The following is a 27,971-nucleotide window of genomic DNA, read 5'->3' as shown; positions in this document are numbered from 1 at the left end:
AGTTTTTCCATAAATGATCCATGCTTCAATAATGATAAGGGAGAGAATTTACCTTTTCAACTGGATGGAACAAGAATCTAAGTTACTGGGGGAACCCAGAGTCATGATGACTGAAAAAAGAGCTATCCCAGTGGTTTCAGTAATTTATATGAGAAAAGATAAAATATAATTATTTATTGACATTTCAATACTAAGGAAAAAATTTCTCTCAAATTAGGTACAATTTAAACAGAAGCATACACTGAAAGTTGAGATTGCCTGTCTAACTGCAGACTGATAAACAGAAGTACAAAACTCTAAACTTTTTGAGCATCTAAATGAGGATGATCTAGAGTAGCAACCACAAGATTTATTTTAATAGATCTAATGAACTAAGATTCTCATGTTATCACAGATGGAAATTAATAAAAATACAGTCAATCTTACATACCAACAAGTGAAAAAACTATTCTCCTCAAACTTTTCCAGTTGGACCAATGTGTTGACTTAAGAGAAGCCTATTTAACTGATAAAATTAAAAAGTAAAAGTAGATTTGGGCTGTACAGTCAAGAATAATTGAATAAATACGTAATCTTTGAATTTGTGCATATATGGATTTTTAGTGCTTTTTTTTTCAGGCTCTTCATGGGATGAGAACACGAAGTAAGTACCATTCAAATTGTGGCCCCATCCTGCTATTTCTGCTAATTCCAGTCAAAAAACACTCATCTGTGCCCACTCTCTCCACTTCTTCATTCCAAAGAGGTAGGTGACATTTTCACCCTGATCACTTTATTCAACACATTCCCCGTTTATCTCTGAACTACCAAATCCATTTTCAGTCCTTATCTTACCAGGCACTACCAACTGTTCTTATTCTGGGGAATCTAAATCACCTGAAAGCCTACTTTCTCTTCACTCCCACCCCACCCACATCTCTCTGGCCACTTCTTAGCTTCATTAGTATCCGTATTTCTTTCTCATCTATTTTCATTTTGCTGTTGTTCCTCTATTAGTCTCCAACCTTCTTCTTGAGGCCATGCTTTCCTGAGTGTTTTAGTTTGCTAAAGCTGCCAGGACTAGCTTTTAGAAAGGGATTTATTTAGAAAGGATTATTCAGAAAACCAGCTGGCTTTCATTTGGCTTTCTCTGTCAGATGGGAAAGCACACAGCAATGTCTGCTGGCCTTCCCTCCTGGCTTCTGAGTTCAAACAGCTTTCCCTGGGATGATTTCTTTCTGCATCCCCAAACATCTGGGTGTGAACCACATTGTGCTGAGCTGTTTCTCTCTCTCTCTGACGTCTCCTTTTAAGCCTCTCTCATTGCAGAAGGCACTCACCATAGCTGACCGCAGACATGATCAGCCATAAATGAATTTTACATGCTGATGATTTAGGTCTGCAGCAACAGAACAACGGGGCACCATCACCTAGCCAAGTTGTTGGCACCAACATTTGAACCTAACTACTACACTGAGTAACCTTACTCACTGTCATGCCTTCAGCTACTGCCTAAATCCAACACACAGGAAGTTAAAACATTATCTTTCTCTGAAGCCTGCTTTTCTAACTCTTGTTTCCCACATTTTGGTTAATTATATCATTATCTAACTAGTTGCCCAAGTTAGAAACTATGGTTACCTCCTAACTGGCCTTTTGACTCTAGCCCTTCTTTTTTCCTTCCTCCTTCCAAACAGCTGGCAGAACTTTAGATATAGAACATGCTGGCTATCAAGTAGCACCCCATGTAAAACGTGCTGGTAGTTCCTTACCGCCTGCTGGATAGATTTCAAACACTACATTACAGAACTAGATTCAATAAATATATACCTTTCCTCATAAGAAATCCACGAAGATTTTATCTTTATGGATCAGAATAGATCTCAGTTCCTATTTACTCCAACATTCTAAAAACACAGCAAAATTAAAATAAGTCAACAGTTAGTGTTTTACTAAATACATAGCAGACCTCAAATTTGAGGCTATATTTCAGAAAAATTTGGGTCAGGGAGAATTGAAGTTTTGGCCTAAACATTTAACCAGCCTGGGGCAAGTTATATAACTTTCAAGACTCAAGTACTTTATTGATAAAAATGCGGCTAATATCACCTGCTTTGCAAGCTATTTACAGGATTAAATAAAACATTAAAGAGGTGCCAAGGCTTGAGGCAAGGCTAATTATGTTCCTTTTCCCATGCAAACAATGTTATACATGGTACATATATACATGCTGGTTAAGCAGTTTCCAGATCAGCTGAGCAAAATTCTATTTAATGCTCACAAAGTCAGTGACAGAGCCAACAGAACTCCGTCACCACACTAACAGTGAGCAAGACTTGCTTTCTGCCCTCACAGAGGACAGTGACAAAAGCAAGCAAAATGCATGGTATGGGTTATGATAAGGTAAATTCTGGGTGTGATTAAAAGGGGCACTTCTCATAGGCTGGGAAATCAGAAAATTGACATGTTAGAAAGCTTCCTTCGTTCCACTTCTTAGCATTACTTTAAGGGATCTGGAGCAGAGGTTCTGGAATATGGATTTTGAGAGCAAAAGGCTTTCAAAGGACAATTAAAGGAATGGAAATCTGTAGGCCTTAGTAATAAAGGGAAAATTAATAAAAGCTGCAGTTGGAGGATGGAGAAGCACTATGGCAGTCGGTCTCCTTGCCCCAAAATTACTGTGAAGCCTAGACTGGCAAGGGAGGCAGGGAAAGAAGCAAAACCACAAGATGGGTTGTGGGTAGAAAGGGAGGACAGAGAAGAGAGAGGAACAAAACCCCAAGCTTAACAGTGAGGACAGAAAGGAGATTCTTGTGGGCAGATTTTAAATAAAGCCATCTTAAGTTCAGGCTGCCTTTCCTTCTCTATGGCAGAAACTAATGACCACATTACTGTGATAGGATCCTAACCAGCGTCTACCTCCAGACTTTGCTTTCTTGAAATAACCCTCAACATTCCTAAAAGCACACCTTAAACCTGAAACTCCCACACTCAAGAACCTATAAGGACTTTATTACCTGCTGGATGAAATTCAAGTCCAGGCAGGCTTTGAATGCAATTCAATTCAGTAAATACTTAAGTGCTAACCACGTGTTAAGACTGCTGAGGGTATAAAGAATACCAATGAGGGAAAACACATGAACCTATCGTATAAGGAAGAATTTACTGAGTGAAACTTTCAAGGGTGAAAATTCAATACCAAGTTGGGGAGGTGCTACCCGATTCATGAAGGAAGCAATCCTCCTGGGCTTTGAAGGCATAGTAGGGCTCAAAAAGGTGGAGATAGGTGAAGTGAACAATTTCAAATAAAGCAACAGTAAGATACTGCCCAAACTATACGATGTTTTCAAGAAAAAGCAAGCGGTCTTGTGTGGCTGGATCTCGCACTTCCCTTCTCATTCCCACAACAAAACATGGCAGATTGTGCAGGCAAACTTGAGACAGACTGTTTAGGTTCAAATCCTGGATTCACCACTCTGCATCCCACAAGACCTCAGACGAATAGTGTAACTGCTCCATGCTGCAATTTTAAAAGCTATAAAACAGGGATGATAATAGTAATAGCACAAACATCACAGGGTTGCTAAGGGTGATGTTATTAACTGAGAGTCACACGGAATGCCTTTAGAAGCCTGTATGCACATGATAAGCATTCAAAAAAACATTAACTATTACAGCATTACAGAGGGAGTCTTGTGCTGGTCATGGGGACTTTGGTGCTTTCCTGAAGGCTTTGAACTTCATTCAGTAGACCACAGAGAGAACCACTAGAGGCTTCTGAACAGGAAATTACCCTGTCTTACCTGGCATCAGACAGGTCAATCTGGTATCAGATTGCAGAAATATATATGACTAATCATCTTGATGGGAGAAAGGGCCTGACTTGGGGTAGTGGGTGCAAGAATAGAAAACGGTAACTTCAAGAGAGATTCTGGAGGTGCAAGTGAAAGGAAATTACCAGCACAAGCGTGCCATAAGAAAGAGCAAGAAGCCCTGAAGAATACTTTCACAAAGCTACCAAGATATCTAGACACTCAGCCACGTGCTTTTTTTTGTTTTTGCTTTTCTCTGAACTCCTGGAATTACAGTTTGAATAAGCATTGGCATTTGAAGGAACACAGCAAAGTGCTCTTTAAATATTGCTTGCTCTCAGGCAAGCAATATGCTTGATGCATTCCCATCTTTTTTCCCAAGTAAGTAGGCTCTGCTCAGAAGAGAGGGGTGGTAATGCTACATAAGTTACTTTCCCTTTAACACAGACATGGGCATATCAAACATCTTAGAAATAGGTAAGACCCATATGAAACATATACATGTTTGAGAATTCAAAAGACTGTACTGTTACATAAAGCCTAATTTTGCTTAGCAGAATACCATTTCTACTTTGATGACAAAGGAGAGTAAATCCAATAATAATGAAAGCTGAAACTATACCACATTAATTTAGGCTCCCCTGAACTGTAATAACCTAGAACACACCCACACATCACAATTAGACTCTTTCTTAATCCAGGGACGCAGCTTGTCTGCTGCCACCTCTAAGGGAGGTAACATCACCCAGGAATTAATACATTCATCAAGCTGTTTTGCTGAATTTACCATTTGAAAAGATGAAAGCAAACACTCAAGACCATAAAACATAAAACTTACTCCTGTTTTTACTATTCATCCACTGGTACCTTATGTTCACTGAGCTCATTAATTAAAACATAGGACGGAGTAATTCTATATTTCCATTCTTTAAAAATGAAGTAATAAAATAATTTATACCTAATGATTTTAGGAAGCTGAAGAAATTGTTTTTAGATATACATATAGGAAAAAACTGAAATAAATATATCTAAATGTTTATAATAGTTCTCTATATGCCAGGATTAACAGTGATTTATATTACTTATACTTTCCTGCAGTTCCACATTTTCTCAAGCAGTCAAAAACAATTTACTCTCTAAACTTTTTTTTTCTTTGTATGCTGTATGGCAGGGGTTACATTTCATTCTTTTTCCATGTGAGTATCCCCTAATTGCAGCACCATTTGTTGAATTTTTGTTTGTTTTTTCATTTGTTTGCTTGTTTGTTTGTTTTGGGGAAGTACATGGGCTGGGAATCAAACCTGGGTCAGGAATCAAACCTGGGTCTCCCACATGACAGACAGGAATTCTACCACTGAACTACCCTCACACCCCCTACTTGCTAAACTTTTAAACCTTTCCTGTACAAATAAAAACCTAATTATACTAAATAAATGTATCAAATTATTTCACATGAAGTTACTTCATTAATATAAATTGGTTAAGTTATATATTTGATGCCTTTTTGCCTTGGAGAACAAATAAATAAACTCTAATAAATAAATAAACTCTAATAAAGCACAGAGAATATTAGACCAAGACAAAGTATCACAACAGCTCCTACATGCCAAGGTTTCATACAACTATCAAATTGCTTAACAAGTTTTTCTAAAAAATATTTTATAGCCAACACATAAAACACACTAATAAAATATTAATGATCTATTAATTTTCTTAAAAGTCACCTACTAGGAGTTTAAGTAAGGCTTATAAAGAAAAACTACAAATGACCCTAATCATTCTTCAGCATATTTTGTTTGAACTCTAGATGTTAAGGAACACAACTGTCATATTGTGACTAAGCCTCAATATTCCCATTAAGAGACAAGGAGTGTCCAAAATCCCAGACATTCTAACGTATAAATCAGTATTAAAAGTCAAGGTTAATATGATAGAGAAGCAAATGTTATTTCCCTAGAGGAAGCCACCTTTCATATCTGTTAGTTCCTCTTCATGGTCACTTTCTTTCTTTAGAAAGAGCTTTTCCCACCCACTTACACATTACCTTCGCCTGAAACCTTCCACAGGACTCCTACCTGTAATCCACGCTGCTGAGTGCTCTAAGTACTCAGCTACTCAACTGTGGAGAAGAACCCAGTCCTACACCAAGGAAACTGGTCCATAAATTCTCCATACACACGTTTCACAAGGGTTATATGGATCAATAAACTCAGAGTTGGAAGAGATCTACTTCCTCCAAGATACGTTAAGAATAAAAGACAGTATCATCTTTCAGATCAACAGCTCAGATTCCAGATTTAAATACTTACATTTCTGAGCAGTCAATGATAAAGAGCCTTTCCAAACTCACCTGAGATGTCGAGGGCTCTATTTGTGGTGAGTTTGTCTCTTCTCCAGACTCAGACGTTAAATCAAGGCCAGACATTGAAGACAATTCAGCTTTAGCAGTGGCAGCCTGGTCCTGGGAAAGAGATGAGGAAGGTGTAGGGGAGGGCAAGCTCATCACATCTTTTTCAGCTGTCCACTCTCTCTCGCTTGATGAGCTCAAAGGAAGGTGACCTGCATCAGGTTTTTGAGCAGAGGAGCTGGCTAAATTATTTTGAGTTCTTTTAGAGCCATCCACATCTCCATTATATTTCCAAGCATCATCCATCTAAATAGGAAACATCCATTTAAAATTGGTGTTCTAGTAACTTTTTTTCTGTTTAAAAAACATATTTGTTAATTATTTATTTATTTATTTATTTTGCATGAGCAGGCACCAGGAATCAAAACCAGGTCTCCAGCATGGCAGGTGAAAACTGCCTGCTGAGCCACCGTGGCCCGGCCTTTGTTAATTTTTTAAATGACAGAAGTAAGATATACGCCCCACAGCAAAGTGCTGTAAAAGCTTAGAGTGCACTGTTTCACACCAATAGCCATGTAGATATGTAGGAGGAGGATTTTATATATATATATACTGTGTTCATATTATCTAAAGACATCTGAAATTTGCTGTCCTCATTTAAAAATATATCTAAGTAATACTCCAGGATCACAGACAAAATTTAAACTAATCTTTTCCACTGCTGAAAACTCCATAGTATGGACATCAACAATTTATTCAATGTGTTTTCAAAGTTTCCTGCCACTTTCAAAAATATTCTAACACTTATGTAACTTTACAATCTGAACTTTTATTTTTTATAGCACTAGTCTCCCAAAAGTAGAATTGCTGGCCAAAAGTTATACCTGTCATTAAAAATAAAATCGTAGCAACCCCTACCCTAATGTATAAATGTGCCTGTTGCTCTGCATTCTTGCCAGCAGTAGATATTGCATTATTTTAAAATTTTGTCAGTCCAATAAATGAAAAGTTGTACACCTCATTCTTGCTCTAATGAGACTATTGCTATGTGCTTTAAATTATCAGCCATTTAAATTTCCTTTTCTTTGGACTAGTATTTATCTTTCCTTTATCGATTTGTAGGAGAATTTTAAATCTTAGGGATATGAGTCCTTTATTGATAATACATTTGGCTAACATTTTTCTGAGTCTAAAAATTATCTTTTGACATGTTAATTGTGTTTACCATACGAATTTAATTTTTACATTGTGAAATATGCTTATATGCTTCTTTGTGGCCAGGATTTCCTAACTAGTTTAAGCAGTCTTCCCCATCCTAGAAATTATTTTTTATTATATTTCATTAAATTTTTCTGTTTTAGATTTTAGGATTGTACATCGATGGAGCTAAAAGGAATCTGAGCATTGGTCTTTCAGTTGTATTGCTCCTTTCACATAATTCAGATTAACACTGTAGTACTGCTGCATGCTCAGGGCAAATACTTCAACCTCCAAATCCTTCAGAATCCCAAGGATTTAAATAACAAGATACATTTTAATAAAAACATTCAAAAATGTATCAAGTTCTAACGAAGTTGGAGATCAGGAAAAACAGAAAATTTTACACAACCACTGGAAAATATTTTGGCTAAACCATATGAAATTGCTGTTTTTTTAGGTCAAAAAAAATTGACTACTTGCAACTTGTTAAACCTATTGTTTAACCCTCCAATATTTTACAAAAGCTGTATTTGAAAAACTACAGCATTGAAAAATAGAGGCTCTACCTTAGAATATATCTTATTCTTTGAAATGTATTGCTCACTTTCACATACTTAAAGATATAATTAATTCTGCATCATTGCTATGTTTTCAGCATCAAATTTCTACTGAATCTATACTGGCGTAAAATAAAATTGCCTTATATAAATTACGCACATCGTACATGTCAAGTATAGATAACTTGAATCTCTATATAATGCCAACATTTTACTCTTCAGACCAGACCAAACCAAATGAACTGGGAACACTTTTACCGTGTAGGATCTAGGGAGTGATGAGATTCCCCTTGATTGAGAGCCAAAAGGTCTCGGAGTGACCACAGATGTTAACCTGGTTGTATCAGTTTTCTGGTAACTTCTGGGGAGAGACGCTGAAACCCGAGTTGACTCCATTTGTGTACTCAGTGAATGCTGAGAAAACAGAGAGGTTGGGCGTTGTTTTTCCATGGGGCTTTGAGAAGGAAGATGAATTTCAGCTGTTATATAGGCCTCTCTTTTTGCAAAAGTTGTTGAATCTTCCTTAGGGATTTCTGTAGGGTAAGTTGTTCCCTTGTCTTCTACTCTCTCACTCTGATAACTTGCTTCTGACATAGTCATTGTAGGAGGTATCTTTTCTTCATTCAATACATCATCAGAAGAATACATTCTCCTCCTTGATGTAATTTTTCTCTGCTGATCACCGCTAGATATCTGATCCCGGGATTCCCTTAGCGGAAAGAAACACACCTTCACCACAAAGTTATGTATCAGACACATGGATGCAGAGAGATAGGTAAGTGTTATTTTGGTAATTCACATATAAAACAGACTGGGAACTTTTTAAAAAACCATTAACCACTGACCTCACACAACAATAAATACAACTTTAATACAATATGAGGATAAATATATACAAACTTTCTTTTAATGCCACAACTATGAAGGATTATGAGGATTGACTTAAAGGAAGCTCTCAAATACTTCAGAGATACTTTTTTAATCTTATGGAGATTTTAATTTTAATAAGAAAAGTCCAGTAAGGGATAATTCACAAAATTTTATTCACATTAATAACTCTTGCAGAAGTAATATACTACAATTATTTATTATTATTATTTTTTTGCACAGGCAGGCACCAGGAACTAAACCCAGGTCTCCTGCATGGCAGGCAAGAACTCTGCCTACTGAGCCGTGGCCTGCCTTAACTATACTATAAATGTAACTCATTGTCTGACAACTGAATTGAACATTTTTCCTATATAATATTTAATACAATTTAATTAAAGACCACAAGAGACTTAGGCTTCTGTTAAGATCAAGTTAGTAAATGATTTACTACAGCCTGATACAACTTGCATGGAAAGTTATTACTAATTATAAGTCATCATTCATAGTTAGAAAAGAAATTTATTAAATACTCTGATTTTTAACAATTATTATGGAATAGCCGACTGTGCTGCATTTAACAGCGAATGAATAAACAGTGCTTATCATTGGCTTCTGTGGTTTAAAAGAGCTTTGTTTAATTTTACCCAACAGCGTGTTTCCTTTTGACATTATTCTTAAGGCATATTTGCCCTTCTCCCTGGCCTGTAATTACCCTAAGGTTTCACACAGTTACTGCTTTACAGGAAAGTTTAGACTTGATCTTTATCTGTCATTTTACAGTGCAAAAAATAAACCCACACATTCATGTTTATATAGAATTCTTTTAAAATATAATTTGCATTATACCACGAAAACATTAAAAAGAATGTGTTATATTTTGCACAGTTTCGTTAAAAGTGAAAGCTGGTTTTATTTGGTCATTCCATTCCTAAATTCACTTTAAAGAGAAAATAGTTTAATCTTCATCCCAAATATAATCAACAGCATGTAAAACAAAAAAATAAGTACATCTAGTTTAAGCCCTTATTCCTTTTGTTAAGCAGAGTCACTTTATTCCAGCAATAAAGAGTCACTTTATTTTGTTGTTTCACCACAGAGCAAAATGATGAATGTTTCTCTACATATTTGGTTACAGTATAATATTGGAACACTAAGATCACACAACACTTACATAAAATACCTAACACTGGTACCTCCAACCATGAGATGCAATTCAGCTTCATTACCTGTCCTGCAGCATTTCCTTAAATGTCTTAGAGCTTCTCTCAGACTTCTCCAACACCTGCTTTTCAATTTCTTCCCTCTCTTCTTTTTTCTTCTGCAGATCTGAAGTGTAGCTTTTTCGACGATCTTTCCATTTTGCAAGGTCCTGACAGAAAATCACTTCAGCACAGGCATACCTGAATTTCTATACACCCTTTATAGCAGCGAGAGCATGCCAGAATATCCCATTACATCGCTGAAACTATTCACTCCAACTTGGTGCCAAGGTGCCCTAATTTTGCTTTTTATAGCCCGTGTTTCTGTACCAAGCTTTTATCTCATGTGTCTGTTCGAAAAACCTGACCTAATAAGATAGACCCCATTTTTGTCTTCTCAGAAAGTATCTGTCTAGTTACCCATTTCACAAAGAATGCTAAATGTTTATAATTAGGTGTCAGGTCAAAAAGATCAGTAATTGTTTCGACTTTATTTTCATCTTGCTCCAAAAATCTGGCTGTTATGTGAAACAATATGTTTTAGTAGTAGAACTGAAACAGAAATGCGATTGCAGTGATTAACCGTAGATGTACAGTCTTTCATTTAATAAACAGGTGTCCAATCCCTATTTTGAGGCAGGCTTGGCACCAGGGGCTATAAACAAATAAGAGAAATGCAATATGGTTCCTCTCAGAGAACTCCAAGTCTAGAAGGAAGAGGCAGATATGTAAATAAAAGGTCAATAAGTGTGATAGGACTGCATGGGAGCGTAGGGGTCCAAAGGAGAGAATGTTCAATTCCACCTCTGGAAAGAGAGGGCAGGAGTTAGAAAGGCTTTACTATGGAGGCAAGACTGAAGCACGTGATTTTAAAGAAATTAAGTGCCACATAGGTCAGGGAAATAAGGACGATTATCCAGGAACAAGCAGCTAACACCTGCCTCCCATACCCGCAGAAAGGAATCCCAGCCTAACTGGGTGACTCCAGGACAATCAACGTAATTCAGTTAGTAAATTACCCCAGCATCCAGGTTCAAGTCTGATTATGGAAGAATCAGACTTCTCTATGTCTCTAAAACAGAGAAATACCATACTAACAATAACTAGCATCCTAGTTCAAAGAGTGGCACAGAAGCCAACACCCTTTACCCCACCCTATACTGCCAAGGAAAAAAAAGTAAATTTGGTTTATATTGTCTGAGAGTAGATAGGGCCACTCCAGCTTAAAAATTGCCTGACACTAATAGGAACTATTTCTAGGGAAAAAAAAAAAAATGGTGCATGTTTAGTCCTATTGGATAATCAACATGAATTTTCATCTGGCTTAACTTAATGGAAAATCCCTAAAAACTTGTTATTTTCATCCCCCAAACTCATCATGTATTTTGGGAAAGTGATATTAAATTGTTTCTTGACTACTAAACTGAAATGCCAATTAAAAGAGGCACTGGACTTCAGAAATGCTGCCAAGGCAGGGATTTCTACTTCATTTAATTGGTTAATTCCTTTGGAAATTAAAGATGTACTATTTCTGACTCTTTCTTCATGCTACCACTCAGCTCCTTTTACCACAAAGTTATTCTCAAACTTCTGTGGTTTGGCTTTGTAAAATTTATCTGTTGTCTTTCTTTATACCCCATTGTTTTATAAAAATTAACCCTTTCAAAAAAAAGTCAAGCTTTGGGCAAAGCCAAAACTAAAGATTTTGTCTATATCTATACTGACATCTGAATATATGTCAGCTCTGGGAAAACATCCAATTTTGTACTATATTAGATAATGACTTCTTCAGCTAAATTAGTAACCTGGGTTATATTTCTTTTTTCTCCTTTCATCTCTTCTATTAACTCTAACAATGCTTTTCATCTCTCCCTGCTACACCAGCACTGCCTTCACTCCTATTCTTCTGTCCTCGGACCTTGAACAAGGTCTGATTAACAGTCATGCCCCATTCAATCACCAAATCAAGTTAAAATTTTTACTATACAGCAAGGGAACAGATTCATATTTTTGAGAACTCACAGAGACTATTAGAAAACAAACATCCTATTACGTTTTCCACAACAGCCTTTAAAATATGCAGCAGTAACGGGCCAGAAGGTGTAAAAATCCTTTAAAAGCAAATTGGTCACATTTTTCTACCAGACAATTGGATGCTGTAACAGCAAGGAAAATCGTCTCTTGTTTTTCTTTGAGAAACAAGGAAGAGTAAACAAATAGACTCTCTCCTCTCCCATCTCCCAATCTAAGAATACTCACATCCTGCCATTTCTGATCTTGTTCTTTTAGTTGTGACTTTATTTTCTGCATCTCCTCGTAACGCAGCTGACGCAAGTTTTGAACATCTTCTGTACTGACATCACTCAGGGACTTACTCCTACAACAAAAATACCTGTGGTTACCAAGGTTCACATGATCGAATTTAGGGTTAAAACTGGAAGGTTGGACTTATATTCGGAAATTCTATTTAAATTTCAGCTGTATTACCTAGATGCTTTAGTGATAGCATCACAGAAATAGCCCTATACAGATAAACAGCGGTATTTTTCCAAAATGCAGAAACAAGAGCCTAGCACTAAACACAAGTGTGAATTCTTTCACAAAATGACCCAATTAACTCTGCACAAGTCTAAACAAGTAATCCAGTATTCATATTTGGAATGGTTAACGCATAAAAGGATTACTTCCAAAAAATAATTATTGTTAATCACTAATCATTAGCCACTATCTCTCCCAAAGGTAATCTTTTAAGGTTTGGCTGTCCTTTCCAGGCACTTATTAAATAATTTAATGATTACTTGATATTTTCTCCTCAAGTTCAATACCATGAATAAACGTGCTGCTGCTTCTCAAAGATTCTATTAACATCTGTCCCCGCACTGGAATGTTTCTCAATACACCACAGGTGATTCCTAACAACCAACTACCATAACCTGTAAAGGCCCCTTTTAAGTTAATGCAACTTTCATCTTTTCAAAGTGTAAGACCTGTCATGGGTATGTACTGAGGATTAGTTTTCAAAAACTTCAAGCTAGAGTAGAAACCAACCAACAGAGCAGAGACTGGAAACAAGTCCCATGTGTACTGTCTACGTGCACAAAGAAAGGGAAGATAAACTTCACTGAAGGAGAAGGGGAGATTGAAAAAAGTTGAAGGTGTCAAATTTGAATATTGACGAGTAGGTAAGGATTAGAGACAAAGAGTGTATATTTTTCCAAGGTAGGAGTGCTCAAAATGCTCTCTCTACAGATCTTTCTGCACTTCTGATTTTATTTCATTATACTTTACTCAACTTTTAGTTATTTAGGTAACTCTACATTTCCTGGGCCCCCAAATTGTCTTCCCCAAGGTTTTTCCATCAACATGTCTCTTCTTTTTCAACCTGCTTGCCTTTAGTTAGCTCAGCAATTCAATTACAACCTCTATGCAAACAACTTCCAAATCTATAGCAGAGGACCAGCCCCTCCTTTAACTCATTTTCAATTGCTTGTTGAAGAAACATCTCTGTAAGTATATCCCCTTGGAACTGCAATTGTAACAGGATCAATTGAAATAATACCTAGAAAGGGTTTTGTGAATTCACTGAACACAGGTTATTGTTGATGTAGTCAAATTCAAACATGTCCCCAAACCTGCTTTTTTTTTTCTCTTGTGTCTATTAATAGTGTCACCAGCCCTCTAGATCATCCACATTTGAAACCTTAGATCCATTTTTCACTGTTTCTCTTTTCTCCCCACTTTCAATTAGTTATTGAAGACCTCTTGTTCAGTGTCATTTTCTTTCCATTTCTATTGCCAGCACTCTAGATCAAAGCCCGATTAACTTCTTACCTGGACTTTCACAGGAGCTTCTTAAATTATCACTCAGCCTCCATATCCAGGCAAGGACCTTCCTCAACTGTTTCCTCCAACTAAAAAGCCCTTTACCACCACATCTGCCTTTTAAAACGACTTGGGGATTCCTGCTGAACTAAACTCTGGATGGGTATATGCAACTTCCTGTTCAATTTCCACTAGAAAGTCTAACAGGCATCTCAACCTTGTCACAGACCAAAAAACCAAACAAATAAAAAAAAGTTTGCTCTCCACACAACCTGCTCATCTCCCATCTTCCTCACTTCAATAAGTCAAATCTGTCCTTCCAGACTTTAGGAAAAAAATTCGAAGTCACTTCAGATTCTTCCCTTGTCTCATGCATCATAAATGAACCCACTGGTAAATCCTGTCATTCTACCTTCTAACTAGTTATGTCTAGAATGGAACCACTTCTTCCCACCCTGATCAAAGCCTTTATCAACTCCCACCTGGATTACTGCAATATAGTCGTCCTTGCTTCCAACCCCATCCCACCCAACAGTGTACTCTCAACACAGCAGAAGGATCCTTTTAAAGCATCACCTCAGGGCGAAGCACACCTCTACAACACCCACCAGTTGATTCCCATTTCATTGAGAATAAAAGCACATTCTTCCAAGATCTATCTGGTCCTATAGTACCGTACGTACCTCTCTGAGTTATCTCCTACCACATCTCCCCTCACTCTCTCTACTCTAGTCCCACTAGTCTCTCTGCTGGCGTCCTAATCTCTTTTTCTTCAATCTGTGTGGAACACTGTTCACCCAAATAACCACATGGCTTGTCATCTGCTCAAATGTTACCTTACTGCTTTCTTCCTTGAGCACTCCACTGGAAATAGTAGGTGCCTCTTGCTCCCAGCTTTCCCTGTCCTTTATCCTTTTTCTCCATAGTTTTATCACTATGCATCTATTTACTTTTTATCATCTGTGTCTCCTTGTAAGAATGTAAAGTGGGTATATTCTCTGATTTGTTTGCTGCTATAAACCTGTGCCTAGGAGACTGTCCTGCCCATGGGGTGCTCAATAAATGATCTAGATAGCATTCTATCACTTTGACAACATCTTCTGAGCTTCGCCTTATGGGCTTCCCTTTTCTTAACTCCTTTAATGCTTTACGTTTCTCATGGGACTTACAACTCAATGTTGTTGTAATGTGTTAATTGCATGTGTTTGTGTCTTATTTCTCTCACAAGTTTATATCTTGCTTGAAAGGGAAACACATTATCTCAGCAGAAGGTATGCAGGATACACTTGCTTAATATATGTTGTAAGAATGATGTATTTTATATTTGATCAAGGAAAATACACTAATCCTGAAATGTTTCTAATTTATTGAAGTATTATTTCTCAAAATTTTATTTAAAAAAAGCTTTCATCAGATTTATTATTATATAGACAATATATATGAGGACATGTATGGAATACACTACATGTGAGACAGATCTCAATTTAATATATATCTAGTTAATTATGATTATATATAAAAATTGATTCATTAAACTTGAGAATACAGATTTAAGTCATAGCTGTAAATGAGTGAGGTTATTTGAGCTTAAATACAATAGACTCACAAAGTAAAAGGTGGGAAAACTTTTCAGGACCAAGACATCAGGGGAATCTGAACACCCACCTTATGAGGTTACATAAATTCCAGTACAAAAACGGAAGTGCTAATTACTGCTTCAATCATTTTTTTTGTGGAGAAGGGGGAGGAGAAGGCTAGATGATCTGGACTGCCCCAAATCTCTCATGGCTTCCGTCTTTGAACCCTAATCCTCAAAACGTTCTCATCAAGGGCAGAGACTCCTGAGACCCCCTCCCCACCCCCACCCCCACCCACAAATCCCCTAGCACAGAGCCTGGCACACGGGAGGCCTCCAACATGGACAAAGTGAGACAAATGCCGTCTGGAGTAGTCAAGTCACTGTGTAAGACAGGAATGTGAGTTCACTTTGCTTGGAGGATGCATAATGTATCCTGAATAAAGCCTGAGCTCACTGCAAACAGGGTCGAGCCAGGCACTAGAAGGAGATGAGGTGTGTGTGGGGGGGGGCACCAGCTCTGGCTGTAGCACCAATTTTCATCCCAACCTAACACACTCACTAACTTCACAGAGAATCAGTCCCTCATCTGCTAAATTAGGAGGGGATTGTTCTAAGAAATGGATAAGGTTATGCTGATTGCATTTCAAAAACCATCTGGTGCCATCTAGCAACTATTATTATTAAAGCAAATACAATTTTGTGGGAGTTCCCAAAAGCTAACTCCCAAAGCTGTTCCAAATTAGAGAGGTCGCCACAGAGCTTGCCGATAAAATCTAGAACACTGGGAATGCAGGAGTCTTTCAGCCATATCACAAAGAATTCTTTCCTTATCAGAGTAAACAGCATATTAACCTTTTGAGAGCTTAGTGTGCACCAGCAATACAGCCGAGCAGCCCATATCCACATGGATTAACTCAGTCAGGTGAAACCCTAGTCAGGTTCCATGACTTGTGAGCTGTATATCCTTGGAAAAGCAGCAATATTTATTTCTCTTTCTCTATGTCTCTAAAATGCAGATAATACCTAACTATATACTTCACAGAACTGTAATAAGCACCCTGAGCTAGTGTCAGGAAAATTGTTTGGAAAAACTATAAAGGACTATACTACTGTAGTAGGTTTTGCTGAATGAATGAATCACATCATAAGTTCCTCTTTCTATTCTTTTACCTGATACATTTGCATTTCTTTATTTGGAAAGATTCCAATTTAGTACTTCATTTGGATTTTTTCCAAAAATACAGAACTAACATCCTGCAATTTCAGTTCAATAGAATTTGCTTTAAATTGCAGTTGGGGTGGAGACAGGAAAAAGGGGAAAGATCAAGAGAGAAGGTATGGATCATAAAACAAGTTCACTAAAAGTTACTTACTTTCTTTTCCCATATGCATATCGCCCCGTATTCTCTGGCACCTTTTGTCTAGTGTTAAAATGCATATTATTTTAAGATCCAATTTCAGGACATCTATAAATGAATAACTAAGGAATAAGGGATCAAAAGGGACCAACATGTGGCAAGATTTCCTAAATGTAAAATCACTGATAACCTTGTACAATAAATAGGAATTCTATAAAACTAAGTTAGGTATCCCAACTTTCACAGAGAAATGTGAATATGCATATTTATGTACCTCTAAATATATTTCCATTGAGTATTAAGGGAATTTTCTGAAGAGTGATCACTGCTAAAACCCCAGTAAGAGATTTCAAATTAACATAAACAAGAAAGATAAGGAAATGTAACAAAGACTTTTTAGTTACAACCTAAATCAGGGTTGCTCAAAAGCAAGGCTATTGATGTTTGGGGTTAGATGTGTTTGTTGTAGGGTGCTGTCCTGTGTACTGCAGGACATTTAACAGCATCCCTGGTCTCTACCCAGTTGATGCCAGTGTACCCTCTATCACCCAGTTGTGGCAACCAAAAATGTTTCCAGACATTGACAAATGTCCTTGGGGGCAAAATCCCCATCCCCACCCTCCCAACCCCCACCTTGGGAACCACTGGTCTAAATGCTTGGATTAGAATTGCAGGACAGTATGTATAGTAGGAACCTACTTCCTTGCTGACTTCATAAGAAAGTAACTTACATCAACTTTATCATCCCTTCTTTTTTGCTGTCCTTTATGTTTATATATAATTCTACATAACCCTTTGGCCAACAACCCATAACCAAGATACAGATGTCTTCATTGCCTTTGGTTACAACTTCACCTTGAATTAGTGTTCATTTCTTCTTGATACTGGCTTCAGATTCAACAGATAAATCAAATTATGAGGTTATTTCTATATACCCTGACAACAAATTTTTATTCATCATTAACAGCTTCTGCCATAAGGCATTACAATCAAAATTTCAAATTTCATGAACCCATATAGACCTAAATCCATGCGACAGAAAAGCATGCACATGTGAAAATGACTGCCACATACAAAGTGCCGTACTAAAAATAAACAGGCAAACTGACAAGTGTTAAGTGCCAAAGAGAAAGCAAGCCAAAAGACTGCAAAAGGTAATGCACATTTCTCTTTATCGTGGTCCGTATAAAAAAAAAAAAAAGAATAGAAAAAAGAAAGCATTCATGTTATTCTGAGTTATTTTTCAATTACAGGTTGTTAAGCAATAATGCTTGTCCAGGTAAGTATTCCAAGCTTGATAATGCAATTGTGTCCAGAGAATCAGCCAGCATAAACATGAAACATGTCCTAGATTAAAAGCCTACACTTAATCCAATTTAAATTTTATATTTTGTTTTTACTGCAGCAAGATCAATTTAAAAAAATACTGGAGGGTGCACAGGTCGTTCAGTGGTAGAATGCTTGCCTTACATGCAGGAGACCCGGGTTCGATTCCCAGACCATGCAACCAAAAAAAATTGGTCACTTAGAGAATATAGAAAAAAATAAACCTATGTGATAGATTTTGACTTCCCAGTGGTCTTAAACACAAGTTTCCTGAAGACACATTTGTAGTAATTTCCATTATTTGACAAGTCATGCATTATTTATCAGCCTCAATTTACAGATGATCTTCTTTATTTGTACAGTTTTTTGGGCACAAAACTGCATGGAAAATAGCCTTTAAAAACAAATACTGTACTATCCAACCAAGAATCTCCAAAGAGTCTACCCAAAGCATTTGCTCCTACTAACTATAGTAAAGAAAAAGCCTTAGTTTTTCTAAGCTTTAGCATTTAGGTTTCTCTTTTTCCTAACCCAATCATACATTGAACCCCTCATTAAGGAGAAACATGGACAGTCACTGAAATAGTTGTATATATTTACATTCCCATTGAATACTTTTATGTCAGAAAGTTCCCCTTTAAGAAAAATGACTATTTCTGATAACTGCTTACATTATAAAGTCATTAATTCATTTAACTTACAAATGAAAATTCTTCTAAACATTATCCTTCAAAATGGCTTGAAACTGCTATGATTTTTAATCAAGTGGAAAAAGTTTTCACACAATGAATTAAGAACTGCAAATAATTAAGTATTATCTTGAAAGCTGCCTTGTTCACCCTCACAAGATGAGATGGTTAGGTGATAACGTGTCTGAAAGGGCACAGTGAAAACACGCTGGGAATTCAAATTTTAAAATCAGTGGCTGAGAATCACTTGCAATAAGTTGCCCATGGCTCAAGAAAACCTTTCACATCTAGAATGCCTATACTGCTTTAAATGGCAATTTTAGTAGAATTCAAGATCTCTCAACTACATCAAAATGAGAGAATCTTAGAAATGAAATAAATCCTGGTAAAGGCAGGAAAAAAAATACTTAGTTACCAAGATTTAGGCAGGTTAAAATAATGACATAAACTCTCTTCATTTTACTCAGAAATATTAGCAGTTAGATTCACAAAGTTATGGAATATTGAGTGAAAAATATTAAGCAATAGGGACCGGGTAATTATGCACTACGAATACATGATTCTACATATTTAATGGTGTTTGGTATTTATTTTTACTCTCACAATCATTCTAGAAATGGAAAACATTTCCAGAAAGTTAGTCTATATTGAAATATTTTATCATGTCTATGACATGAGTAGGGTTAAATAACAGCAGACAAAATTTGAGAATGAGTTATAAATGTAGTTTTGCAACAAAAATGCTTAAATTTTGCAATTTTGGAAGGCCAATTACAGCTGTGTTATAGCTTTCTACCCTAATCAAGAATCTTGAAAATGCCACAAAGGGAAGATTAATATTACTCACCAAGTCCACTAAAAATTAAGCTCCCTACGAGCTAATAAAGATATTGCCAACTGCACGTATTCTAACCTCAAAGTAAATGCTACTATGCTTTTTCCATCACGGATTTTCTAAAATACAGTTATTGGGATTTCAACATCAAGAAACCAGAATTTTAGTCTCTGCAGCAATCAATTTTCAAAATAAATCTATCCAACCTTAGGCAAGTACTTTTGTTACCTTTAATCAATTTCTTCAAAAATAAAAAAGGAAAACATAAAGTGATGGAACTGAATTTTAAATTCCTAATGGAGGAAAAACTATTGCTATCATAAAGTACAGTTCATGCACTGGGCAACAATTAGGTTGCCAAAATTAAGAAAAATTCCCATTTAAAAAAATCTCATGCACAGCACACAGCAACCCCATTTAGTGATATGCCAAGACAGAAGAGCAACGACACACAAAGGACAAACAATATGCAGAGTTGCTTTTTTTTTTTAACTCTGAATGACAAAACTTACCCATTCTCACCATAAATCTTTTGAAAGAGTCTAAGAAACCAGAAAACCAAAAATTAAAGAAAGGCATTTTTCCGGTTGTTTTAATTTGTAAATGTTCAACAGCTTTACTTAGGAATCTAGCTAGAGATGGACAAATCACAAAAGGTTGTTTCTTTAGCCATATTTTCAATAGTGTCTCAAGTTCTCAATAATCTCACAGCTCAAGGACTTCAGAATTAAGCAAGGGTTTCTTGATTTACTTAGAACCACAAATCCATAAGAAAATGTTTCCTGTTACCATGAACCAAAAAAAAAAAAAAATTACATTTGAGTCTACTAATTTTATACAACCTAATTCTGTTTGTCCATCCCTAAGTTCAACAAACTAAATGTTCATCAAAAAGGCAAGTTGCTTAACACATATACGCAGAATCATATGACCATAAATATATATATGTGAGATTCAGCAGACAGCAAATGACATTCATGCATTTTAACCAAGTTTACACTGAACTTTTATAACTAAAAATAAGTCACATATTGATCATCAAAGAAATCTAGTTTAAAAACTGAAAATCAAATTAAATGAAATTTGCAATGCCATATTTTAAGGGATATTTTTACACAAAAACCATAGATATTCCAAAATATATGAGAAACACATAAAACTAAACTGCAACCAGACGATTGCAGAAATGCTTGGATATGAGAATAAAGGTCTGTAAATGTAACTGCAAAACACTTTCATGAAACCTCATGCTGGAGAATAGTACTAAAGTCTTGTTTAAGGCCAAAGGCAAGATTCAGGTATCCATCATTTTAAGGAGACCTCAAGTAAGGAGGCCTCAAGTAACATAAAAATGTGCAAATATGGGATTGCACTTTTTCCACAGAGTGACTACAGCTTTCTCAAAACAAAACAAATAAAAATAAAAAACAGGATGCTTCAAAATGCATGTAGCATGCATGGTTGAGCAATATGCTACTTTCTCACATGAGAAAAGTTACAGAAAAAATCCATTGCAAACACAATCCTTGCAGAAACACACTCTGACCTCTCAACCATCAGCCGTTTCTTGTGCCTAACTCTGCTGGCCTCGCGGATAGCCTCCCATTTCTGTAAGTCCATCTCATTGCAGGGTCCAGGGGTGAAACTGACTGGAGCCACAGGAGTTCCCAGTTTCCAAGACTGGATCTTACGAGTCAACATGTCATCTTTCTTTTGTCGATAAGAAGGAATTAACACTCTACAGCTATTATTTTTTTCTTTGGATGGGCTCGTCCTTTCAAGGACACAGAGAAATTTTGCTTGGATTTCTGGAGGAAGAGTCCAGGGTTCAGGGAAAGGCACTGGCTGGTATCTGTCTGGGGCCCCAGAGAGAGGCACCTCTTTTTTTTGAGCTGGAATTCGGCGAACAATCATATCATCTCTTTCTAAATCTGGAAGTACAAGTTCACCCTCTCGACACTGCAGGATTATATCGCGCTCTACAGGATCATCTTGCTCAGAGAATCTTCTAAAATCTTCAAAAGCCTGGAGAACACATGGATTTGCATGGAAAGCTCCAATCTTTCTAATAAAGAAATCATCGTTTTCTAAGTCAGGATCCAGGGATGACATTTTGAAATGATCTCCTCCATACTCTGGTGTGGGAGAAAGATTCTTTCTGCGTGCTATGAGCCTTGGGCCAGAAGTAGGATCAATTCTGATATTTGTTTCAGAAGATAAGATGTCATCAGAGTATGTTTGTAGGGCCTGAAGTAATAAAAACTGACTGAAGCATAGAAAAGAAAAAGGAAGGGAGAATCTTATTAAGTTTGGAAGAAAAAGCAATTAGGTAGCAGACCCAACTAGCCAGTTACTGCAGGTGAATTATTTTACGGAGTCATAGGATAGACCTTTTTTTGGATGAAAGACTAACAATTAGTGCCATCATCAGAGACTTTCCTGGAAACCATTTAAAGACATACAAGCAGAGTGTACTTCTTAGGAAAGGGGGGTACTATCAAGGTCAAGGGAGGGAGTATAAGTCCCCTTTAAGTGACATTCCAATTCAACTCTTCCTCCTGCTGTTAGCTATAATGACTTAATTTCCATCCTAGAAAAGTAGCAGTGATCTGGAAAAATTTCAAGACTTGGGCACCATGACCTTTATGCAGTAGGCCTGTGTAGTCAGCTGAAAAAATTAAAGTACTCTGAAGCTTTATGAAAGGCCTTGATGTTTCTTTTCTTTGCATTTCCCCATCACATTTGCCCTTCCCAGTCTCTAACCAAAAGTCATTTCCTTTCTCCACATCTGCACACATAGCACAGCTGCAAAATTAGGTAAGCTTTTTTAAAAAGCATCTTAGAAATGGCTTTCCAAAAGAATAACAACTATGGCACAAATAAATACATACTGCCTTGCCCATTAATGTGCTAAATATGTAGGTTTAATTCAAGCTTGCATGCTCACATAGAAAGTAGCATTTTAACCATAATAGTTTCATACTAAACATATTAAGAAAATAAGACTCAGCATGGTCAGGTCTTAGGTGTGCATGTTAATGCAGCAGCAAGAAATGGGCAGATGCCTGCAACTAGACTCCAAGCAGGAAGGCTCATGCAGAGAGTCCACCTGGGCTCATCCGAGGCACCGCTGGTCCTCCTGGCAGCATGTGCATCCCGAGACTTTTTGGCCTGTTTGATAGCTAGTTCCTGCAAGAGTGAATGTCTCTGGCAGTTGCTGTATGGCCTACGCTCTGCTTTTTGTGCGCTACTAAAAAAGGCAGAGCTTCGGTCAGAGCCCGTGTCCTCATCCTCAGAGTCTGAGTTCCTTTTACTGTGGAGTGATACGGAGAAAGGAAGGGGGGAGGGAGAGAGACAAAGAACTGAAGAAAAATGAAACTACTTAAAATAATACCAAGCTATGACTATGTATAGATGATCCAGATCCTAAATTTTAAACTTTTCCACTACAGAGGTTACACAGACGTTAGAGAGAAAATTACTCTTTCCTTATCTCTCTCATAAAAAGGGCACAGAGAATGCACCCCACTAGGGAGTGGGTAGACACAGAAATAATAAAAACATGCACAAAGACAAACCTGAATCCCTGAAATTCCTTATACCATGGTTTATAAGTTTCCCTTTTTATTCTTTTCCAGTGCGCATCTTCTGGGTTCCAACATTTGGGAAGAAACTGATCAAAAGGGTTCCCTGGGTTTGGCATTATTGGACTTATCTTTCGCACATAAAGATCATCCTTGACAGTGCGTGGTATGCGTGTTGTCTTTTCTTCTTCCTCTTCCAAATAACAAGAGGAGATTGAGGCTTTTGGTACTGTTGTCCAAGTCTCCACGTTTGTACCCCAAGTCCTGCTCTGGTTACTGTTCAAAACATCCAACCAGTTAAGATAACGTATGAACAATTCGTCACACAAAACACAAAAGCCATGCTTTCTGGCTCACAAAGCTCACACCACTGTGAATGAAGCAAATTAATTCCCATTCTTTTCACCACAGCTCCTAGAACAAAGTTAAGGCACAACAGCATCTCACTTTAACGGAGAACAGCTTGATGCAGCACAAGGGCTACAGATACTTAATCAGAAGCTATGTTAAAAGGAAGGGACATATTGCAAACAATTTTGAGATGTTACTTTCTTTATTAAAATTAAAGGCATAGACATTCAGATCAGGGATAAATATGTCTGACCTCGTAGGTTCATACAGTCCAGCGGCTAATGGATCACCAGGAGGAAATATGTGTGAGCAAGAGTTGGGAGAGATGGTTTTCAAGATGAACCTCTCAGGCCTCTTTTTCACTTGGAATCTACGATTGGCTAAGTCATCCAAAATTACGTCAGGCAACCTTCGTTCATCCTCAGAGTCTGAACCACTTTCGGCACCACACACCTCCATCTGATAGGAAGCTAGGTTTGAAAAATCACCCTCTGCTCTGCTAATTTGATGGAAAAGTAAAGGATTCTTTTCATGTCCACTGAGATCAATAAAAACAGGGGGAAAATGGAAGAAAATAGCACAGCAGAGCTCACAATGAGCAATAAGTCATCCAGTAAACTGAAAGAAGTACCAATAAACTGAAGGCATGTGTCTAAAAAATAAACGAGCAAAGCATATGCTGACTTCTTAAAATGGAAGAAGTACTTTCAAGATACGTCTGATCAAAACTATAGGCAATAAAAGAAATATTTCCAGTAATAAAGCTTAAAATACATCCATGAAACACATTTTAAAAATCCATTCTTTTTATCACATTAAATATCCCCACCAAATTCACAAAGTATACTAAACTTTAAAATTTAATGACTAGACTGCACCCAGTACCTTGAAAACGTTCCATCTGCTTCTGTATAGACCGGGCTCGCCCAACTTCTTCTGTTATCTTCATTTTTATCTGGCTTTTTCTTCCTTAAAGGTGCCGGCACATAGGATTGCTGTCTACTTTTATTGGGTAAAAAACGATTGAATGGCAAGGCAGACTTTGGTTCAACGGCTGAAATCCTTCGATATGACATATCATCTTTATTAAAATCCTGCATTTTGAACGTAAATTCGGAATCTGTGTCGCTTTCACAACCTATATATATATATAGGAAAAAAAAAAAGCATGAGAATTTGCTTTACTCTCCAGATTTTTCATCTAACGGAAACCCACACAGTATGCCTGCTTTGCCTTTCCCTTGGAAACCCAGTGCTGCTAATGTTAACTGCGGGGAATATTTTTAGACATTTGTCATGAAGTTGTGATAAGATTCATTAGGAGGAACTAGCTTTGCATACTGGAGGTACATGCAGTACAGTCTTTCGTTGTTGTACATTCTAAGCAGAAAAAGCCCCAATTGAGAGCTGAACTTGAGTTTCTCTCTTGCCCCCACGATTGTTCATAAAGTTTTGTTGTGATAATAAATACAAATAAAATCCAGCAATCAAGTCTGATATTAAAACTAGACAAAAATGTAATGCTAGGGATACTCGGAATTTAAAACAAGACAGGCAGCTATCTAAATGAAGGAAGAGAGAAGGGAAGAAATAGAGAAACAAAGAGCACAAAATTGCAAAGACGACTCATAGATCTTTGTAAGACTTCTATGAACAAAAATTACACATTTGCTAAGAAGTTGGACTGCTGACTTTTAAAGTCCCGAAGGAATCTCTGGTCATACACCTAAATGAGAGTACAGAACTCAAGAATTTTTTCATAGGGTGGCCATGGAAATTACAGTGGGACCCTTGCATTTTGACCCACAATTATTTAAACACAAATTCAAATGAATACCTTTTTATATGCCTCAAGTTCAGATAGATACAAATACTGATCTGCTCTCTTAAAAAAACATAATAAATATGCTTTTTTTAAAGACACAAGAAGAAAGGAGGTTAAAGAACACCATTATAGTTCCACGCTGAGTTGTTTTATCTTCCTGACTCCTCTTTGCCTTTCTTTGCAGATGTTGCTTGCTTTCCCAACCATGCATCTCTCAGGCTGGTCACGCACAGTACCTAGCAGCTACGCTTTTAGCATGCAGGGCACCTGCAGGGTTAATCTGAGCTAAACGTGGTGTTGTTTCCTCTCTCCTGCCTGGCAGGAATCTACGGTGAATAACACTGAGGATAACCTACAAGAAGTGATTTCACATATAGTTATGCAACAGGAACTCATAAGAAAGAGTCACAGCAATAATCAGGAGGATTAGTACCGAAAATCTGATGCTTTGCTTGTTTTAACCACCACTTAAATATTTATTTCCAATAAATGCAATAATGATTCTTGCCAAAACAGGCACATGCAAAATTTTAAATCTGAAATAGATCATTTTACTTTTGTATTTTTTAAGTCAAATATTTTTATTTTTCGCTCACAGTAGGCAAAGTTCATCATTTTTTTATATGACTTTCAAGTAAAACTAGGGAATTTGAGTATGTAATTCTACTTACCTAAAAATACTATCTGAAATTGTAATAATCAGTTTAGGACTACAACCTGGTGGGTAGCAGCAGCATTTTAATACATAACCACAGAAAAGCTTTAACATCATCCTGGCGGCTCCCACGCTGAAATTTCCTTTTTCTCATCAGTTGCAATGAGCAACGTCTCACTCACACACTCTGCAACAAGTTTCTAGAGATCAGGAAGTCGATGACAGTGGTCCTTGCTTTATGTTACATGTACTAGACGTCCAATCCAGCAAGCATCTCAGGGGAACACTCTGATTCTACACCACTACAAATATACATTATATTTGAACTGACTGAAGCCTGTATATTCCCACATGCCCTCAAAACATTGCATGCTTCAGATTCTTCTTCAGTCAGGACAATGTCACTGAGTGGGCTGAGAATTTCAGCCTCTGCTTTTATGTCTTTAATCACTCAGACGAAGAATAAACTGAGATTCACTTCCTTAAAAGTATTTTAATAGTCATCTGGGCTATGAAAATGTCACATCTAGATAGCAAACTACCAAAAAAATACGGCAACTATAAAGATTAACTCTTAAGGAGTCATTCACATTTCTTTTTTTGTTTTCAAATAATATGACCACCCTAAAAAAACTACAGCATGTGTTTTTTTATTACAATGCTTAATAAATCTTAATTTCATTTTTTCAAAACAAATTCATTGTCCACTGTATCACATGAAAATTTTACATCAAAAGAAAAATGACAAAGACTGAAATCTAGTTAATGATGTAAATGCTGAGGTATTTGGAAATGTCTCAAAAAAGAAGGATGACAATGGATAAAGAGAGTGACAGACTAATAAGTGATAAAACAAGTATAATAAAATGTTATGCTAGAATTAGGGTGTGGGTACATGGTTGTTCCTTACAATTCTTTCAACTTCACTGATGTTTGAAATTTTTCATAACAATTCTTTCAACTTCACTGATGTTTGAAATTTTTCATAACAAAAATGCTAGGAAAAAATTAGAAATATAAAAGTAGCATTCAAAATAAGTAACTAAATTGAAACACCTAACAATCTAGCACAAATTCACAATCCCAACTCTGCACTTTTTCAGGTTGATGATGGTGGAAGCACAAGAAACTTTACTTGTGGTTTTCAACCTAGTCAAATTTCAGTAGCTAGAGATTTACAACTAGAAACTGCTAGCATCACTCAACAGCAGAAGGAATAAGACTTGAATATAACTCATTTGACCACAATGTATGGACTCTGAAAGAAGGTTCTTTCCCATTCCGTTCAATGAAGTTTATTAAGAAATTCCTGCTAAACAAACTGTGACATTTACATAAGATGGAATATTATGCAGCTGTAAGACAGAATAAAGTTATGAAGTATGTAACAACATGAATGGACCTTAAGGACATTATGCTGAGTGTGATTAGCCAGAAACAAAAGGACAAATACTGTATGGTCTCACTGATATGAACTGACATTAGTGAATAAACTCGGAATATTTCCTTGGTAACAGAGACCATCAGGAGATAGAAATAGGGTAAGGTATTGGGTAATTGGAGCTGAAGGGATACAAATTGTGCAATAGGACTGAATATAAAAACCCAGAAATGGACAGCACAATATTACCTAACTGTAATGTAATTATGTTAAAACACTGAATGAAGATGCATATGAGAATGATACAGGGAGGAGGGCTGGGGCATAAATGAAATCACAAAGAAAGATAGACGATAAAGATTGAGATGGTGTAATCTAGGAATGCCTAGAGTGTATAATGATAGTGACTAAATGTACAAATTTTAAAAATGTTTTTGCATGAGGAAGAACAAAAGAATGTCATTAATGCAGTGTGCTGAAAATAGATGGTACTTAATATTTTAAAATTTCAACTAAAGTGTGAGACTAAAGCAAAAAATGTTTATTTGGTACAAATCTATACTTTGACTAGTGCATCTCCTAATATAACTTATGTTGATAGT

The 27,971-nt window shown here is 36.7% G+C and overlaps 1 protein-coding gene across 16 annotated transcripts in view; it reads right to left on the bottom strand.

The window, feature by feature from the left end:
• The window catches only part of LMO7 (LIM domain 7), a 220,866-nt gene that overhangs the window by 25,883 nt on the left and 167,012 nt on the right, over positions 1 to 27,971 (bottom strand). For 7 of the 16 annotated variants that reach the window (XM_077158436.1, XM_077158445.1, XM_077158437.1 and 4 more), the window contains 9 exons: positions 24,394 to 24,646; positions 23,152 to 23,433; positions 22,683 to 22,886; positions 21,120 to 21,839; positions 20,086 to 20,115; positions 12,224 to 12,341; positions 9,992 to 10,134; positions 8,154 to 8,604; positions 6,142 to 6,444 (listed from right to left, as the gene is read on the bottom strand). In XM_077158436.1, the coding sequence (XP_077014551.1) occupies positions 6,142 to 6,444; positions 8,154 to 8,604; positions 9,992 to 10,134; positions 12,224 to 12,341; positions 20,086 to 20,115; positions 21,120 to 21,839; positions 22,683 to 22,886; positions 23,152 to 23,433; positions 24,394 to 24,646 (2,504 nt within the window). The remainder of the gene's footprint in view (positions 1 to 6,141; positions 6,445 to 8,153; positions 8,605 to 9,991; positions 10,135 to 12,223; positions 12,342 to 20,085; positions 20,116 to 21,119; positions 21,840 to 22,682; positions 22,887 to 23,151; positions 23,434 to 24,393; positions 24,647 to 27,971) is intronic. The other 9 variants (XM_077158451.1, XM_077158442.1, XM_077158444.1 and 6 more) reach the window with 4 other exon arrangements.

This window comes from Tamandua tetradactyla, chromosome 4 (assembly GCF_023851605.1).
Source record: "Tamandua tetradactyla isolate mTamTet1 chromosome 4, mTamTet1.pri, whole genome shotgun sequence".
NCBI classification, from domain to species: Eukaryota; Metazoa; Chordata; class Mammalia; order Pilosa; family Myrmecophagidae; genus Tamandua; species Tamandua tetradactyla.
This window is presented reverse-complemented; position numbering and strand designations above follow the sequence as displayed.